At 33.1% G+C, this 20,710-nt stretch overlaps 1 protein-coding gene and 1 long non-coding RNA gene across 6 annotated transcripts in view; one reads left to right on the plus strand and one right to left on the minus strand.

The window, feature by feature from the left end:
• LOC115884806 (thioredoxin reductase 1, mitochondrial) overlaps nt 1-20,710 on the minus strand; it is a 36,974-nt gene that overhangs the window by 11,040 nt on the left and 5,224 nt on the right. For 4 of the 5 annotated variants that reach the window (XM_030903496.1, XM_030903498.1, XM_030903497.1 and 1 more), the window contains exons 6-9: nt 15,125-15,371; nt 14,031-14,169; nt 13,689-13,908; nt 7,658-7,960 (exon numbers count right to left, since the gene is read on the minus strand). In XM_030903496.1, the coding sequence (XP_030759356.1) occupies nt 7,831-7,960; nt 13,689-13,908; nt 14,031-14,169; nt 15,125-15,371 (736 nt within the window). In that variant the 3' untranslated portion in view covers nt 7,658-7,830. Of the gene's footprint in view, nt 1-7,657; nt 7,961-13,688; nt 13,909-14,030; nt 14,170-15,124; nt 15,372-20,710 lie in introns of those variants that run through there. The other variant, XR_004050619.1, reaches the window with a different exon arrangement.
• Nucleotides 638-869, plus strand: LOC115884809. Its single transcript, XR_004050620.1, has 2 exons — nt 638-740; nt 804-869. It is a non-coding gene; the product is annotated as an uncharacterized LOC115884809 (long non-coding RNA).

Below are 20,710 nucleotides of genomic sequence, written 5' to 3' on the forward strand. Positions count from 1 at the left end.
CAGTTGATTTAAAAAAATTCCGAGCGCAGCCATTCAACACTTCATGTTGATCGCATTAAAATAATATTGAAATCGTGGCTTTGTCATAATATTTAAGTATTTTAGTTTTTTGCTAGTGCAGTTATTGAAACTATAAAACACTCAGGTACGAGGTTTGTGTGATGTAACGCTGTTTCGGGTAGTAAAAAATAAATGAAAAAGAATTCGAACTAGGCGTCGTGTTGTAACAATTGCAAACGTTAATAAAATTGCCCAAAAAATGTTAACGCCTAATGGAGAGCGTAATTAGGGCGTTGTTGGGTGCAATAACATTCAATAACACAACTTTCCCGGATATTCAACTCTCCCGAAACAACATTTTATAGCTTCATAGTTTCTCACACCGATTTGATCAAAATCAAAAACGGATTCAAGCAGTTCGACGAAACAAGTGAGTAAACAAAGTGCTCGTTGCATATCCAAAAAAATAAATAGACATATACTATGAGAGGATGAAATATAATTTGTGCTATATTAATGTTTTTTTAATCAACTGAAATGCACCGTAATTATAGGTTTTGAAAAAATAAGTTACTAAGTACATCAAAATTAACAACGCTGTTTCCTAAGGTATATAATTCAATTTTAAATATGACTATTTATTTCAGCTTAAAGAACTGAAAGAAAGACAGAAACAGCAACTGAGGCACAAGGCCCTTAAAAAGGGTCTAGACCCTGAAGCCCTCACAGGCAAATACCCAGTAAGTTACACTTTATTTTCTATATTTTGCGTTACATAAAATTTACATTCTGTTTGTTTTTAGCCTAAAATCCAAGTAGCCTCCAAATACGAAAGGCGTGTGGACACTAGGTCGTACACTGACAAGAAGCATCTATTTGAAGGTGTAAGTATTTTCATATACAAAAGTATTTTTTAAAATAGTGCCTAACAAGGATATAGAATAAGGATAGTTCGTTACTATCTTCCTGCACTGTCGGTTTTTTTACGTCATCTGATGACCAAGTTGAAGTTGGCGCTAAGATTTTAGACAGTGACAGTTTTGCATTTGACGGACGAGCACACAGTGGAACAAACAAACTTAGTACTGAGATAGAAATAAGCAAATATTACTGATAAGAATAAATAGTAGACATTCAAATTGATACAAAAATGCATTCTTTGTATTTCGATACATTTTATCAACAAATTTGATCGTTTTCTACTCAGCAAGGCAGAGATCAAACGAAAACAAAATATTTAAAAAAAAAAAAAAAAAAAATTAAACCAATTTTGTTAGAATTCTCAAATGCCTTTTACTATGCGTATATTATTTGTTAAAATCCTTCGTGCCTTTGTTCTGCAGATATCAAACTCTCACTTTTTTTCAAATATCGATATATTGAATGATGTAGAACCTTTGAGTTACCAATAGTTAAACACAGGTAGTTACAGTAACAGCACAATAACATTTAGGATAATAATGATCACAATCCTTAAAAACGTACTTTTATAATTAAAAATTTTTCTTAGACTACTTTACTGCTATATGAATTTACAATTGCCAGTGTTAAGCAAGAGAGAGACATTCCCAGAGGATATATTCGTTACTATTAAAGGACATGTTTTCTGTTTAATGTGCTGAAAAGTCTAGAACTATTGGCAACGTTGCTGCTAGTCTTCCAGAAGGAAAATGAGCCGTCCGTCACACCACCCCTCGCGACGGCCCTTATAGCGTACTACGTTTAGCTTACGTTGTGTTTGCAGTCGGAATCAAGTCCGAACTGACCTTTTCAGTGTTTTTGTCCAGTATTTTTGTTTTTGTTTAACAGTACTTTTGAATCTGCGAACTTTCAATATGGTACGACAGTGTCAAGTGTGTGGAAAAAATAAGCTCAAATTACCCGGATTTGTCTTTTCACAGGTAGAATATTGTTTCGCCGCGCCATTGGCGCGAATCAAACGGCCGTTACATAGGCGTTCCACAAGGGAGCCTCTCACTAATTAAGTAAAATTTCTAATTATATTTGTTGAATTTGATCTATTAAAACAAGAAAGTAGTAGCCGGTAATTGAATTATAGTTCGTCTCAATTACTTAAACCTAACTGTTGTAGATCATAAAAAAATAAAAAAAAAAAAAAAAAAAAAAAAAAGACAATTTTTTTTCTTAAATTAGCCGTCATATTTTTGGTCATTATATACGATCTTCTAAAGGAATTTTGCTCAACAATAAACAAAGGTGTTTACCCGACTTTTTACATTTTATTGCTTATTATATCTGCCCCTTCGGCTTCGTTTAGACAAGTTTTTTACCACCGTACAAATACTTCTTCCTAGAGTTATTTGTATGGTGTGTTTATCTTTTTTATAGAATGGGACGAACTGTAAAATAATTCTTAGGCTTCTAGTTTTATACATACCTATATACAGAGTGACCCTCCAAAAAAGCATTTTACCTATTACGTTTTTTGGTTTGTGATTTTTATTCAATTTTTTTTTAGTTCATAAGATGGGGCATTGTAACGCACATTTTCAAAATATTTTTTGTCAACATACAGGGTGATGCAAACCGCAATACATATGCTTTAATTACAAGTTCAATCGAAAAGTTGGGAACTTTACTAAATTTGATTAATCTGATGGAGCTACCTTTAAAAGTAATGGATTTGTAAATAAACGTAATATTCATTATTATGCGACAGAAATCCCATACTGCAGCACACAGATTTGATACTTGATAAATGCCTTCTATTTAGAGACTAAAAGGCAACTGCCTCGCGTCAGAGCCATCATAATACAAGAAGACCGAAAGCCCTTGTCTTATATTTTCCTTGTCTTTACCTTGTTGATCGAAAGACCTTGTCTTATATTTTCAAAAAAAAAAAAAAAAAAAAAAAAATTAATATTGATTATATAGTATAGGAAGTTATTAATAATACAAGATTAACACAACTATTACACAGAGTACTTCTCAGGAAGCTATCGATTGCGACTAACTAATGTTACTAATACTATTTTTGAAAAGTTTCTTTTTAAATCAAAAAAAAGAGGTAAAACTAGAACCTAAACTATCATTTGAGATTAAACGGGAAGTTCTAATAATGTTGCCATATTCTAAACAAGAAAAAGTTATTTATAAGTTTTATTACATCTCTAATTAAATTTGGACGAAATAATACATTTCTGTTTGCTATTGGTAATTTTCTCAGGGAAAATGCGTAAATAAAAATGGACTTTTTTTAATCAAAATACAAGTTATTCCAAAAAAAGACTGTCCTTTTCAAAAAAGGACAGGTGGCAAGCCTAGGTATTTCTGGAATGGAAATTTAATTGCAAATCTACAGACTTTAGTTTGAAAAATATGTTTCCGAGTGCCAACTATGTTTACAAAAATGTCTAAATGTGCTTTACCATTGCCTCCATTATGCCAGGGAGGGGGGGGGGGTGAAAAAAAAAAATTTTTTGAAAGAAAAGTCACCACCCACAAACCTAATATAGAACTGTTTCGGAAGCCTGAAAACCCTGTAAATTTCAAAGTAATGAAAGTTAATATAGAATAACTGAAGTTTTAAATTGAAAATACGACGTTGGAGCGAATTTCGAAAACTACCTATAACGTTTCTAACATAAGTATATTTGGGATATTAATTATATTATTATATTAGACCCTATAGGTAACAAAACTCATCTGAACGAAAAAGTGTTAATGTAGTATATTAATATGGAGTATAAATTTTACTTAATTTAATTTACTTTTACTTTACTAATTATGCTTTCCAAAAAACGATACGCCACTGGCCATTAGAACAATCGAAATGCGCCTAGTTGCCGGGGTCGGAAATTTTAGACTTCTCTGTCTCTTCTGTCCTTGTTTGACACATTGGAATGTTTGATACACTACCAACGAGTATTTATGAATGAGATGTTCGGTCTATCTTTATAATGTCTTTGTACTCTAGATTGAAATTTAATATACAATTTTTTTGAAGCAAAAATGTGAAAAGTTGACGTATAATATGTCATTTTCTATCGAATAAAGTAAAAATATGCCGAGGGGGCCGATTAAAAATCAAAAGTTATAGTCATTTCCGGTGAAACAGGAAGTGACTAAAAACTATTAAATATATCAGTCAATCTTAATTTATGTCATATGCTAACATATCAAACCTCGTTTTTTTATCTGAAAAAATAAAAAAGTTATAGGGGGTGAGCCACTTTCGAGACGCACCCGGTATGCACAAAGTGAGGTTAGGTCACTAAATATTGAAAAAAGACAAATTAAAAAATATCAGTTATTTAGTATCATGTCTTTGTACTAAAGTTTCATAAGTATAGAGGGATTTAAAAAAAAATATGAGTTTTCAATTATTTTTGGAAGAAAAAAAATCATTTTTGAGAACTTTTTGCCACACACTGTATACCGTTAAAATTTAGTTTTATCACAGATTAAGTATACTATATGTATACAGATAAAAATCTTATCCCTAATTCGTGGTACGAAAATTGTTTTTTATGACGATGTGCAAACGAGTAAAATTTCCTGTGCGCAAAAATAAACTCGCGTAAATAACAATAAACAGCGTAATAGAGAGATATCGCTAAACCGAATAGCGTGCATGGACGTTGCCAGGTGTTATTTCCTTACGTGAGGTGGTATTAACTGTAACTCTCTTCATTTATAGTTTCGGATCGGAAAGAATTCTGTTCGCGTCGCGTCCGCTATTTAAACTTAACCTAACTTTGAATTATTTTTTTTTTTTTTTTTTTTTTTTTTGTTTATTTTAAAACTAAAGGGTAAAGTGCTTATCTTCCCAGTGCTTTATTGTTAAACGTCTGCCAGTGGGTTAGGGCAACCAGCAACAAATTCTCTAATGGAAGGGCCAAGTTTTCGTCATCTGCTGTAAAGCTAAGCCTCTTTATAGGTCTTTTAATATTGAAGGAGGTGGAATCCATATTTTGGGCCATATTTATTTAATTAAAACTGAAGTCCCAGCTACTTAACTATCAAATTACCTAATAAAACCTAAAATAATTCAAAACCAATTCAAACATGAACCTAAATATAAAAGATCTTGCCGGCCGGCTCCGGTTGCCAAATACCCGCACATGCCCATTAAGCAATTTTTAAACGTTATTTAAGAAATTGGGCTCTTGGTGTAATTGATTCGCAGATTACGTCAGGCGGTAACCTTATTAGCGGGTGTTGCGTTAAAAATTGACTCGCGCATGATCGTTGTCAGTACGTACACTTCAGTGGGTGATACGGAACAGAACGCGTAAATACTATCGCATGACGGCTATTTTCTGCGGTGTTTCTATCTGAATATCTCAATAGCTGTGCACGATCAGCGAAAGTGACATACCATCGGTCAGCGCTGAGTGCACAAATTGTTTTAGAGGCCATAAATTGGCGTGCTATGTGCGCAACCTAGTAACCTAACTAGTGGCCGGCGGATTCCGAAAATATGGATAGCCCACGAAATAAAACACTAGTAAAGAAACACCAAAGTTGGAAATATAAGTAAACGCCAGACACGGGTAAGAATGCTGGGAGTTGATTCCATCGGGCGATCACCATCATATGACTTGAACTAATCTTTTCAAGGTCACATAAAGCTTAAATTCCAGTGCGTGGTCGTTTTCAAGTCATATAATAATCAATATAATCAGTATTTAATCTGTTGTAATTTGTCGTTTTAACTGTCAAAGTCTTTGTCAAGAGACCATATACTTTGGTTATATGTAAGAAATATACTTTGTGAATAAGGGAGAGTAAGACTAAGGAAGGAGCATAATGGCTATCCATGTATTCATGGCATGAGGGCGAAAAAAGCGCCAATAGAAAGCCTCTAGGGTGGGGTCCCTTGACAGTTTTTCTGTTTGACGTTTCAATTTGACACATTTGAATTTGATTGGAAATTTTGTGGATTTGTCATTCTTTAACGGACTATTTTTATGTTTATTTTATATAATTATTCTACTACTGATAGTTTTGATTAAAGGTAGTAAATCTAGATGGAAATTGTGGCAGCAATTAAATTAACAGTGGACACTATCGCGATTATTATCGAAAAAGACTCTAAAATATTGGTTGTGTAGCGTGCGGTAGATCTCGGGAAAAATTGAGTGAAATAATCGGAACAACTTTTTCGCTAGTAAGTACTATATAGATATACATACGTGTAGTAAAACGCCGATCTTTTATGATATTCACTTAAGGATTTACTAAATTTATTATTTTTAAAAAAAAAAAAAAAATTTATTATAATTTACTTGTCGGACAGATTAGGATTCAAAGATTTTAGATACGTTAATTGACTTACCTGCTTCACTATGCGTATCGGATGTTTGTGACAATAACTGAAAAACATTAGCTTATTATAGAAACTCTATCTAGCTTACTTATTAGAACTGATAGACTCAAGGAATCAGTCCTTTTTATAACGACGTTAATAACGTACCTATCAGAGACGAACATTTATCAGCAACGTAAAAGAGTAAAACTAACAAATCATTCTGTAGTCTAATTTTTCAAACTCTCACTGTATTTTTAAAAAAAAAAAATATTTCTACATTTTTTTAAAATAAAATTGAGAACGACACTGATAAACGGAATTTAAGTCGGCCAAATTTGAGGCCCATCGCGGTGTACCTAAGATTTTGATATGCTCCTTCCTTAGTACTCTTATTCAAAGGTAATATAAGATGGAATGGCCATTGGTCGCACTGCAAGCACACCAATGGACTGACGCACAAAACCGAATCAATCAAAGAAACGCGAAAATATATCGTTCTTTGTTCAATTCACCGGCTAACATTTTAGACAATAAGTCAGGCTGTTGCAGGAGGCAGAGAGCAAGATGGATTAGAGCGTAAAGGGCCTTAAACAACGTATCGTCTGCGGTAAAAATAACCCGTTTAAGTAATGTAAAACAATGATACGCTGTGGCGGCACGCGATGGCTGCATTCTAACTTTCAGCAAAGCAGAGATAGAATTCAATCTCCCCAACACATTCGATGGCGTATTACTAGGTATGTCTGTAACTAATCTGTGGTTTTATATTGTAAAGATATGCACCTTAGACTACGAGAAGTACTATGTTGTCACTTCTATAATATTATCAAATTCATTAGACAGGCATGTAATTTTACAGTATATTTAGATTAAATTAAATAAAAAAGATATTTTTAATACCTATGACACGGTAAAGATAAATGATATTTGAAATCATAGGTAATCACCTTCTGGAACTTATCACTAAGTAACTGTAGTTAATAAGTATACGAATAAGAAAGACCTAGCTAGTAAAAAGTTAAAATTTTATTTTTTAAATATAAACTTAATAGATTTTGATCTAATACATTGTGTTTTTCATATAAACCGAGTGTAAATATAAGTTAACAAAAAAATGTAAAATTAGGTTTCAACATCACTCAGTGAAATAATTTTAAAGTAATTAAAAATATACTGTTTTTAAAAATGTAATGGAATTTGGATTACATCAATATTTACTGGGTGTAAGTGTTAAAAAGACAAATAATAATCCCGGATTATTTGCAGAAACATCACATTTATGCTAGTGTGAAGTACATGTTGATATGTAGATTATCACCAAGTGGCCGAATTATAATACAACGACTTACGCATGAAGTAATACTTGTAAAACTGTATCAGTGCGCATGGTGATAGTTTCAACAAAATTTCAAAAAGGAAAAAGATGAATTTTTTATCTTATGTCTAAAAAACACAGAAAAAAAGATAATCTGACATATATTGGTCAGATTTGTATGGTTACAAGTTATATGCCGTAAGTATACATGATTTAGGCTACAGTGTGTTGTAAAATTAGCTTAACTGCAGCAGGAAGCTGGGTTGGGGTCTTTTCCGGATCTTTTGGTTATATTTATCCTAGTGAACTCTTCCGCTATTGTTGGGTGAATGCCAACAGTGCTCATTAAAGCATTTACAGTTAAATTGCACCTGAAAATGTCACAATAAAATAAAAAAAAATGTTAAAAACACTAAAGCCTAGTTGACATGGTCAAAGTATACTTGGATCAATTGGACGCCACTTGGATCATATGAACCTATTTTAAATCAGTTGGTAAGATCCCACCAGCGTCCAAACGTTGATTGAAGAACTAAGAATATGCGCAACCTTATTAGCTATTCGTGGCACAAAATATCTCCGATATGTAGCGAGATTTAGTTTAGCTCTGCGCCGCTGCACGCTGATAGTCATTGCACGCAGCAGATAAAGGATACTGTACCCAAGGACTGTATACAGGCCCGGCAATGGATCTCTAGGCATAGGAATTACATGCATTGGAATGAAACGCCTATAAAAAGTCTATGCTTAAACAGAGATGGCGACAACAACTTCTCCCGTTTTTCCATTTCACTACGACTGGTCCTACTTAGACAACCCCCCCCAAATAAAGGGGGATAAAAGAATTTTGGAAAGTTCCGCCACCTCCCATCCACTCATGATACCCATCTCCCTGCCCTTTTACAGTTGAGGGTTGGAACCTTTGGTGTTAAACAGCAAATAAAAACACTAAATCACCACAACACCAAAACACTTTTTACTTTTAACCTGGGATCCGCGTTTTCGCTGAACCATGTTGAGCATCGATCAAAGGTCAGCAGATGATTATAACTCAAAAAGAAGTTTATAATCCATCTGCTGATGATGCTAAACATGGTTAGCGAAACACGCCTCCAGTGTAAAAAGGTAAAAGTGTTTTGGTGTATTGTGGTGATTTAGTGTTTTTATTTCCCTGCCCTTTATTTATCGCCATATTTTATTTCCCTCCCGCGCCACATTCGCACCTCGCTATTCCGAATCCCGTCAGTTCATCACAGAGTTGCCAGGACTACCGGTTTCGTCTGGTAACTCACCGATAAACCCGATTAAAGGAAAAAGTCTAACTATATATTCAACTGCGTCTTTAGTTTTACAATAGAAGCACTATTAAAAAGCTGACTTATTTGACTTAAAATTAAGCGACTGCCGCGTTGGAATCTGTATGATCTGACTTATTTAATTGTTTCGATTAAATTTTTAATTTAGTATAACAACACATACAGGTCATCGTTCTGTCTAGTGCAGAGTTACAGAGATATTCCTAAAAATCCTTATTACTACTTATTAGGTGCGGTATTGGCGACACATAGCCGAAGAAGTTTGATATCTTTTGAAAAAGATTTATTTCATTCATCTACTAAAGTTGAACCCATATTTTCCCAAAAAATGTAAACAAAACAAAATTTAAAAGTTAAGAAACAACCTAAATTCGGACAAATATTTTAGTGATTTTTTTTTTTTTTTTTATTATTAATATGAAAAAGAGGGTGAGAAAGTTGCTACAGCTTCCCCATTGAAATGAAATTAAGTTTAGATATCACTGATCAAAATTTGTACAAAGGTAAAAGTGACTGCTACACTAATTTTTGACTGCTATCCCTACTTGTCTAGTTATATATGTTTTATTAATATATTAATATTATTTTAATTCAAATATTTGTTTTTAATATCAAATAAATAATAACCTAAGCTATTTCTATTCTTGTTATATTTATTATATTTGTATGTTTATTTGAGTGATCTATTATTACGACACATAGGAATGCTAATTTTGTTTGGACTTAAATATTATATTTTATTGACAAAAAAAAAAATTTTAATTATTTTTTGAAGATGCTACAGATAAATTTTGTTCTCCTATGGAATTATAATCTAAGAAACCAGGCAACCCTGTTCGGCTACTCCTTATAAAGTTTTTTTCGGCATAATTCCTTTGTCACAGCCGCGGCTTTGTAAAGCGCCGCCGCCGACCGACTGAGTCGGGGCGACTGCTAGGAAGATCGTACAATATTGCCATTTCATAGAAATGCACTTGCTATTTTAGAATGATTTCCAAAGTTTTGCATGTTACTTTTCGTTTTAAGAAAGAAAGTTTATAATGTGCCTAGAGAAAACATTCTTATAATTGTTTCGTACTTTATTTAATATTTCATCTAAAGTAGGCAAGATAATAGGATTAGAAGATTTAGGATTTTGACAAGCCAAAATAATTTCGATTTAATTGAATGGCAACATGTCCGTCCGCTTTTCTATTTTTTCGATTCTGTTCTATTAGCAGGCGGTAGCCCCCACACAAAGGTCTTAAAGACCCGCCCGACGCCCCCCCTCGCAGGGGCTCTATCGTCGTACTTCACTTCTATGATCACTTCCTCTATACGATGGTAGGGAAAAGACACTTTATCCGTCTCTGTTGCACTGCAGTGTATTTTGCAGCCTTACCATCTTTTTTTATCGCATTGAAAACCTCCTATTGCTAATATTCCTTTGCCAGCAGTGTATATTGTAAAGGACTGTTCGATCGCGTCAAATCGCCGCTGCCGTAGTCGCCGTGGAATGCTACGTCACGCGCTGACCAGCGCTCCACAGTGCGGCGGATGGTTATTCTAGCGGGACAAAATCTCAAGAGCAATTATTTGGGACTTAAAATCTAAGAACGTAGCAAACGGTCTAATATATAGCAACTATATGGTCTAAATTTAATTTCTTTATTAAGAACTTAATTATTAATAAATAAATACAAGATAAAAAACTATGTATTAATTCGTACATTGACACACAAAAACGTATTGTAAACTATTGCCAAATACATAAAATTATGAATAAATAAACTCTTTAGCAATTTTTTTTAATTAATTTTTAATCTTGTGACACCCTCTAATAATTTATTTTAAAAAAATATATTTTAATTGAAAAATAATAATAAGATGATATTTTAATTTTTACACTCGGATCATTGTAAATTCAATATATAGAGTAGTATTAAGGAATACAAATTTTTTAAACTCAGTGCCTTTTTGATGGAGTTGTTTTGTTTTTATACTAAGTCCGATTGAATGGATCTTTTTGAGCATTCAACTGTTAAGCTTGAACTCCTTGTGAATGTGACTACCTGTGTTGGAAACTATTGGTAACTCAAAAGATCTAAAATCATTCAATATCGATTCGATAATTTGAAAAAAAAGTGAAATTTGATATCTACAGAACAAAGGCACGAGGGATTTTAACAAATAATATATTTTTTTTTGGTGTTTAAAATATATATCTTTTAAGTAATCTCATACATAAATTTGGCTTTTAATAAAATGTATAAGCACTTGTAAATGTTTTGTTTTCGTATGATCTCTGCCTTGCTGAGCAGAAAAACGACCAAATTTGGTTGATAAAAATGTATCGAAATACAAAGAATATTCTGCATTTTTGTAATCAATTGGAATGTTATATTTAATCTTAATCAGTACACATTTTTGGCTTATTTCTAACCAAACGCTTTTGTCCGCTAAATTTATCTTCCAACGCAATGTGCGCTCGTCCGTCAAATGCAAAAATAACTGTCACTGTCAACTTTAGCGCCCACTTCAACTCGGTCAGTAGATGATGTAAAAAAAACTGACAGTGCAGGAAAATAAGAATCGAACTATCCTTATCTTATAGGCGTACCTTGATAGTCGTGTTCTGCTTTCAGTCGACAGAGGAAAGAGTGGGGGTTGCCGGAGACAGTGTTCCTAGAACTAAGGATTACTCCGTAGATTTACGGATTTGGGTACCGTACGTTAATAAAACGGATTTTTCTTTCATTAGACAATTTAAGTTGGCTTTAAAATGAAAGACCGTTGTGCGCCAAATGTAAAATATTATGGTAAATGTCAATAATCGTCAATTCCAAGCGAACTGAACGACTTTTTCGATCATGCGAAATATTCCCTGATTCCCCCCGAATTATTTAAAATCCCTAATCACCCGAAAAAATAGAGGATATGGCAACGTTGTAAATTTTCAAATTTCTAGATTAGTTCTAGACTATATTTGTCTCTCTCATTACATAGGAGAGAGAAAGAAGTATATATGAAATGTCAAACTTCTACATTTGTGCTAATCCTCCCTAGGACATTTTTCTAATCCTCAATCAAGTGTGGCTTTTAGATAAACTATAATATAATGAAAATATAGTGAAATTATTATATTTATAGGGCTAAAATAGAGAAAAATTCAATGTTGAAATTATTTTCCGTTTTTCTGAAAAACGGTAAGAGACCATCAGGAAAAAGATGTTCAGATTCGTAATCTACGATCTCAAAATAGGGTTTAAGCTTGATTTTCATGCATCCGTTGTCCGACGATACGATGATACGATATTAATTTTATTGGTTGAATTTAAAAATTTCGATTGGTTAGAAACGGTTAACCAATCGAAGCCTTTAAATACAACCAATGAAATTAATATCGTATCAACGTATCGTCGGAGAACGGATGCATGAAAATCAAGCTTTATACCAATTTTGGTGAAAATTGGACGATTTCCAGTTTTCCCAATAATTACCATTCTATGTTTAACACGAATAAATTTTCAATACATAAACAATACAGGTATTTTCCAAGAACGGTAAACTAATAGGATCGCTCATCCTCATAAGACGTACGTTCGCCTCTTCCCGCGCTTCAGCTGACAGTTGTGACGTCATTGTAGTCCTTGTCATGATAGTGTGTATTATTAGTTGCATATGGTATACTTATAAAAATAACAGCTGAGCAATTTTGAGTTAATTATTTTGTCAATTTTAAATGTGAAAAAGGTGTTTTTAAAGTTTTCAGAGCTATAGAGTGTATAAATACGTTCATTTTGTGTTGTGGATTGTGACAAAATGCTTACTAAGTGCTTACGATATTGTTTATTATTTTAAAGCAAAATATGGAAATACTCTAAAAAGAATGCCTGAAAAAGGTGATGCTGGGAACTACTGTTCTTGAAAATGCATTATCCGAGTATTTAATACGATTTACACAGTTAATTTTCTATACTGCATGCATATAAGGTGTTATATATAAACTAAATAATGAACCTTTTGCAGCCGGCAACCAATAATGCTCGTGTGTGTATTATTGCTTGTCGGATAAGGATTAATAACCATGACAAGGACTACAATGGCGTCACAAAGCGAGGAGTTTTCGCATGCACCTGGCTAACACTTTTGGTTGAATGAGCAGTCCTATTAGGTTAACTGTTCTTGGGTATTTTCGCCAAACGTATTACGGAAATTATACATTTTAATATGGCAACATTGTAGCTTTCGGTTACACACAATCTTCGATATGCCTTCGCTGGCCGAATTAGAGAAAATGAGTCTTTTATGCGTTGGCCGCAGAACGAGTGGTGTCTCCACCGTATCTCCATCTTCCCAATACTTTCAATGAATGGTCCAAGTGTAATTGATACAAGTATACTTTGACTGAGTCCACCTCAAGCTTAAATGAGTCAGATTGGTTTACGTTCTAGATAATGTTCTCCACAATAATTAATTAAATGTTTTATTGTGGAGAACATGTATTCAATGAGAATTAAGAAATTAGTTTGCCATATATGTTATCCTGAAGGTTTTTGAATATTATTAAGGGATAATAAGAGTTCCAACATTTTAGATTAATTCATTTTAAGAGGTGTATGAGTTAGAATTTTAATTCATTATGTTTACTACAATTATTGGCAAATTAAAAACAAACTGTTACTAATTTTGAGAGAAAAAAAATTGACTTAGTACAGAAAAATATTTGGAACAACTCAGGAGTGGCAATCTGACTAAAACGGAAACATGAGACAAAACAAACTGAAATGTATGGGCTACTCACTTTAAGGCCGCCGCAAAACCTTGTATGACTTCACCAGCCTGAGGACCAATGAAATGCAGGCCGAGTACTTTCTGGTCTCCCTCCCTAAGAGCGACCACCTTCAAATAACAGTGCACTATACTTTTTTGCGGAATGAAAAATTCTGTTGGTTTGTAATATCCATGGTACACTTCGATGTTGTCCTCGCCATAACGTTTGATGGCAACCTCTTCGCTAATACCTGAAAAAAAAATACAGTTAGTGTTTTCAACAAGTTTTACAATTTCAATTGATCAAACTATGACTAGTTGATTCAAAAGTATGAATTTTTCAGTAGCAATTAAAAAAAAATAAAGAACTTACCAACACATCCATATTCTAATGGAGTGAAAATAGTAGTTGCCACATTATCATAATCCATGTTTATGGTACTGTTTCCAAAAAGTCTCCTTGCAAGTAGCCTGCCTGCATGAATGGCTACAGGAGTCAATTCAGGTTTTTTCTGCAAAAAATTAACGAAATTTTAGTAGTATAGTTTTAAATAACAAAAAAAAACTTGAAATATGGTAATCGCAAAATAATTTTCGATGCACGTCATCAACTTTTAGTTACAAGCGATGTTGACAGCGCTGCCAGATTGTGATCGATTTATGGGATGCATCTTAGTGTAAAATTGGGAAACAAAATATTTATAATATATATTATATTATTTTTAATTTAATAATTAATATTTTAGTAATTAATTTATTTATTCGTTTTATTTTACTTATTACATATTGGCAAAAACTAATTCATTATGAAGATTATTCTAAGCGTTATTATGGGTTATTTATTTAATTTATTGATGTACAACTTACATCAGAAGTGGTAATAACAAGTAAGAGGGTGCCATTAATGCACAAACTAATAGTCACAGAATTTACTAAAACGTTACCAATCAAACTTACTTCTTCGACTGCAATCAAGGGTAATAAAGCACCTTTATTGTCACGTTATCATTCAAAATAGCTTATAGGGAAGCTACAAGCTCTTTGCTTCGACTGTTTAAATGCTTAGATATTTTCAACACACAATTTCAAGAAACGCAATACAAAAACTCGAAAATTTAGTTCTTAAAAGAACTGTTTGTGCTTAAAAGTATAATTTTTAAAAAAATACTATGAAAATAGGCAAAAAAAACGATAATTACTCACAAAGATTCAACAACACAATATTATACAAAACAATAACTGACATGATAATTGTTAAATAACAAACGACAACGTTGCTGAACACGGCGCAATGTGACCAACATGCGCAATGCAACCAACATTTTTGCTAAAATTTTATTTAGTCAGGTTTATAGGCTTTAGTGTCAATTTTGATATGATGACGTGCATCGGAAAATTTTTTGCGGTTACCGTATATAACAATATGATTTTTAATGAGTAATATAACCAGGAAATAGCAATACTTACATAAAGAACGTCGCCTACAGCAAATATATGTGAAACATTGGTCTGTTCGTTGACTGCATCAATCTTTTCACCATCACCAGCTATTTTAACGCCTGCATTTTCCAAATTCAATTCTTTGGTCAAGGCCCGACGACCTATAGCGAACAAAATAGTGTCGAACTCGTCATTGAACTCTTCACTGGCTTCGTTCACCCATGATACCTTCAGTTTGCCTGAATCAAGCTTCTCGACTGATTTAGGTAAACACCTAAGAACGATGATAAAATTTATAACAACATATACATTAAGAGCTCGAACACACTGACGACCAGGTCGCACCGGCCAGGCCGCTGCTATAGTATACGCCACGAATGTTTGGGAGTGATTTATCGGTCTCTACCATGTGAACTAATCTATTCAAGGTGACATAAAACTTAATTTCAGTGCCGTGGTGTTTCAAATCATTATAGTAATCAATATATAATCTGTTGTAATTTGTTGTTTTAACTGTCAAAGTCTTGTCAAAACATATATTTGGTTATAAATATAAAATGGAATGCCCCGTTGGTCGCACTGCAAGCACACCAATGGACTGACGCACAAAAACGAATCAATCAAAGAAACGCGATATAGTATCGTCTTTGTCAATCACGCAATCACCAAACCAATCACCAAACCAAACATTTTAGAATAAGTAGGAGGAGCGCAGGCAGATGATTAGACCGGGCCTTTAAAAACCTACGTCTGCGGTAAAAATTTATGTTTTTAATGTAAAAATGATAGCGCGCGTGTCGATTCTAACTTCATCAAGCGATGAATCACTCCCAAACATTCGTGGCGTTTACTATACCTCTAAAACCATTAAATCAAATGATACCGCGCACACTAACGTCCTAGGCCGTCGGTTGGTCGTTGCGACCAGTAGACTCCACTAAAATATTATTATTTTCTGCCGCTTGTTGCCGGTTTTCTTCCAAATTAATAATTTTTCAGATGAAATCCCTCAAATTCAACGCACAATATTTTATTTTCTATAAGATATAGTGTTTTAGTGTAGTTTTTGCACACGTGCAGAAAATCCAAAGAAATAGTATAGAGACTGGATCAAAGGGAAACTTAAATCTAGTCCCTTTTTTTATCAAGGGTCGATTCTAGTAAAAATTCAAAACATTTTTATATGACATACTCTATTTATGGTTGGTATGATATAGTCTGCGAAACGAATAACTTTGAATTTGACAGTTCCCGCGGGCTTTGCTAGTGTAAATTTTATTAGGTTAGCAACTTGCGGCCATGCTGATGCAATGCCGTCTCTAATAGAACAGCCTCTGAGCGAGATGTATGACGTCACCCTAGTTAGATACTACGGATTAATTATGTTGTAGAGTACATGGAAAACATAATTATTATTCCTCGTATATGTAATTTTTTGGATTATATTCGACACTAGTTTTTTCATATGACAACACTGATGAAGGCTATAAACGTTTATTTTTTTTACTTATTTTATATATTTTAGGCTATAACGTTTTTTTTTAAACCAAAAAAAATAATGAAAAACCAAATGAAAATTTAATCGGCGTTTTTCCCGAACCTAAATCCGAAGAAAATCAAAAGTTTTAGAATAATTTTACATATAAAATGACAGCGATCTTTATTTCATAGCCATCGCTGACGCCTTTTTTTCTATGATATTGTATTATTTGCAAATATAATTTTTCGAACATTAATGCTTGCAAAATATACATATAAATTTTGTGAATGCAAATAATAATACATTATTATTTAAAGTACAAACCAAAAATACGAGGAATAATTATGTTTTCCATGTATTCTACAACATATTTATTAATCCGTGGTATCTAACTAGCGTGACGTCATAAATCTCGCTCCGAGGCTGTTCTATTAGAGACGGCATTGGTCTGATATTTAGAAATGTGAAAGGCTGATGACATTTTACTTTTGTCAATAATGACATTTCGCATAAATTTCGCATTGATTTTTGCAAGAAGAGGAAGAACTGTCACTTGTTTGGTTATTTTCCTTTTCTATTTCACGAAAGTAAAAAGAGTTACCTATCTGATTCGTTCCGGCACTCATTTTAAAGAATATCAGTAACTTTTTGGATAGAGGGATTTTATATTTGCCATGTTGGTAAAAAATAACGGTCAAAATTCAAAGTTATTCATTTTATAGACTATACTTGTTATTATACCTTCAAAAAAATCACATAAGTTTTTCTACAACCACTTGTTTTTTTTATTAAATTAGTTTTTTAGTTGTATTGTAGTCATGCACAAGGAGGACAACTGTATTTTAAATATTATATTTAATTTAACGTTTTTCAAACAGGGTCCATTAGACTATATTTCTACTAGGTACATTATTTAAAAAAAAAATTAAGAGTAAAAGTAACTTAAACATTCATAAAAATACAAGTATTTACTGTTGTAGATTCTCAGTAACAATAAAAAAGAGGAATTTATATTGTAAACATTGAAATAACTGGAAACTTTCTACCTGCTTATATTTAGAGTCAGTGTCTGACGACCTTGTTTTACGATGGCCCTAATATGTTTACTTAAAAAAAAAAGAAACAGAATATCTCTCTTTTTGTTGGTCGCGCGTATAAAATGCTTTTTGTTCGGCCTATTTGTTCTGCTTGTTTGTGCGCGCTCGATTCGTTCGGGCTAAAATGCTCAAGTCTGGACGCACCTTTAGGAACAATACTGTTTTTGTCCTTAATTGATATAATGCTGAAAATCTCACGAGTTACATGTCTCACTCTACACATATTAAATTACATAGACGTAGGATGTAGAATATTCTGTTATGAAACGACTGATGGAATAGCAGACATCGCGGATTTGATAAACGTGGAAATAACGACGTTATCGTGTAGTGGGGGTTGGAGATTTTACTTACTCCATTTACCACACCAGTATTTATTAATCCAAGAAAAATCCAAGAATATTTTAAATGCATTATTTAATATTAGAACATTTAATAAGCTCATGAATAGCAACTTCGCTTTTTAGTTAACTCGGACATTTTAACATTTCTGAAACAATATTTTCTAATTGGTAAAACGTAAAAAATCGTTAGATCTGACAACTCTGTTGAAACTGGTCGTTCATCTGGCCGCAGCTATAAACGCAATACATCCGGCCAGGTCGTTGCGACCTGGTCGTCAGTGAGTTCAAGCTCTAAAGGCTAAAATAATACCTATAAGAAAATTAGGAATAAAAATGAAAAAATTAATGAATCTTTTCTTAAACTGATTAATAAAACTGAAAATAAAAGAATTTTTGATCACAACTGCTAATAATATATAACGTAGATTATTTCTTATTTCGAAATATTGTCAACTGGAAACTATAAATTACAGTTGGGGGTTGGAACCTTTGGTGATTACACAGCAAAATAAAAACACTAAATCACCACAATACACCAAAACACATTTACTTTTACACTGGACGCGCGTTTCGCTAACCATGTTAGCATCATCAGCAGATGATTATAAACTAACGTACAATTTACAAGTTGAGCGTTTATATACTCGCCAAGTGGGCACCGAGTGGGCGTGGCAAAATCTAGCCAACCGAGTCAGAGCCCACTGAGCGTAACAGTTAGATTTCCGCCACTAGAGTAGTAGGAACAAAGAACTTGAAGGAATTGGACCGTTGTCTCTGTTCATACTATCTTTACTTTTATTAATTCTGATGCTTTCATATGCATCTAATTGTCTGTAATTTGAGACTTGTTTAATTAATTTTAAATTATTAAGATCTATACAATGTTCTTTATCAACAATATGTTCGGCAACGCAAGTTTTATCCGGTCTACCATATCTTATCTGAGCTAAATGTTCTTTAAATTTAGTTAATATTGATCTTCTAGTTTGCCCAACATATTTTTGATTACAATCTTTACAAGAAATTTCATAAATACCCGACCTTTCCAGTGGAGGTGTTTTATCCAGGCAATAATTGCCTGGAATTTGATATCTATAGGAAAAATACCACCACACGCAGATATATTCCTAATGAATCACATCATAGTGTTGAACATAAAATGGCTAGTTTAAATTTCTTAGTTCATAGATTACTTAATTTCCCACTTTCCAACGAAAGATATGAAATAGAAAGAGATTACATTAGGAATGTAGCTGAGTGTAATGGATATTCTCCTTCACTAGTTGATAAGTTAATTAGAAAACGTAGGTATAGGTTAATGATTTCTGAAAATTCGACTTTTCAAGTGGAGAAAGATACGTCTAAATATTTTTCAATACCGTTTGATAGAGAGTTATCCCGTGGTCTAAAAGGAATTTTTTAGAATGTCAATTATAAACTTGTGTATAGTGCTAATAATAAATTACAACAATTATTAGGTAATCCAAAGGATAAAACACCTCCACTGGAAAGGTAGGGTATTTATGAAATTTCTTGTAAAGATTGTAATCAGAAATATGTTGGGTAAACTAGAAGATCAATATTAACTAGATTTAAAGAACATTTAGCTCAGATAAGATATGGTAGACCGGATAAATCTTGCGTTTCGAACATATTGTTGATAAAGAACATTGTATAGGTCTTAATAATTTAAAATTAATTAAACAACTCTCAAATTACAGGCAATTAGATGCATATGAAAGCATCAGAATTAATAAATGTAAAGATAGTATGAACAGAGACAACGGTCCAATTCCTTCAAGTTCTTTGTTCCTACTACTCTAGTGGCGGAAATCTAACTGTTTTGCTCAGTGGGTTCTGACTCGGTTGGCTAGATTTTGCCACGCCCACTCGGTGCCCACTGGGCGAGTATATAAACGCTCAACTTGTAGATTGTACTTTAGTTTATAATCATCTGCTGATGATGCTAACATGGTTAGCGAAACGCGCGTCCAGTGTAAAAGTAAAAGTGTTTTGGTGTATTGTGGTGATTTAGTGTTTTTATTTTACTAGGTACAATATTAAAAAAAAAATTAAGAGTAAAAGTAACTTAAACATTCATAAAAATAGAAGTATTTACTGTTGTAGATTCTCAGTAACAATAAAAAAGAGGAATTTATATTGTAAACATTGAAATAACTGGAAGTTAAACTTTCTACCTGCTTATATTTAGAGTCAGTGTCTGACGACCTTTTTTTACGATGGTCCTAATATGTTTACTTCTGAAGTCGATAAGAACCATCAGTAGAAGTCCATATCAGTAGAAAAAAGAAACAGAATATCTCCCTTTTTGTCGGTCGCGTGTATACAATGGTTTTTGTTCGGCCTATTTGTCTTGCTGGTTCGTGCGCGCTCGGTTCGTTCGGGCTAAAATGCTCAAGTCTGGACGCACCTTTAGGAACAATACTGTTTTTGTCCTTAATTGATATAATGCTGAAAATCTCACGAGTTACATGTCTCACTCTACACATATTAAATTACATAGAGGTAGGATGTAGAATATTCTGTTATGAAACGACTGATGGAATAGCAGACATCGCGGATTTGATAAACGTGGAAATAACGACGTTATCGTGTAGTCGGGGTTGGAGATTTTACTTACTCCATTTACCACACCAGTATTTATTAACGAAAAATCCAAGAATATTTTAAA

The sequence above is a fragment of the Sitophilus oryzae genome, unplaced genomic scaffold (assembly GCF_002938485.1).
Source record: "Sitophilus oryzae breed Bouriz unplaced genomic scaffold, Soryzae_2.0 scaffold_357_pilon_pilon, whole genome shotgun sequence".
NCBI classification, from domain to species: Eukaryota; Metazoa; Arthropoda; class Insecta; order Coleoptera; family Curculionidae; genus Sitophilus; species Sitophilus oryzae.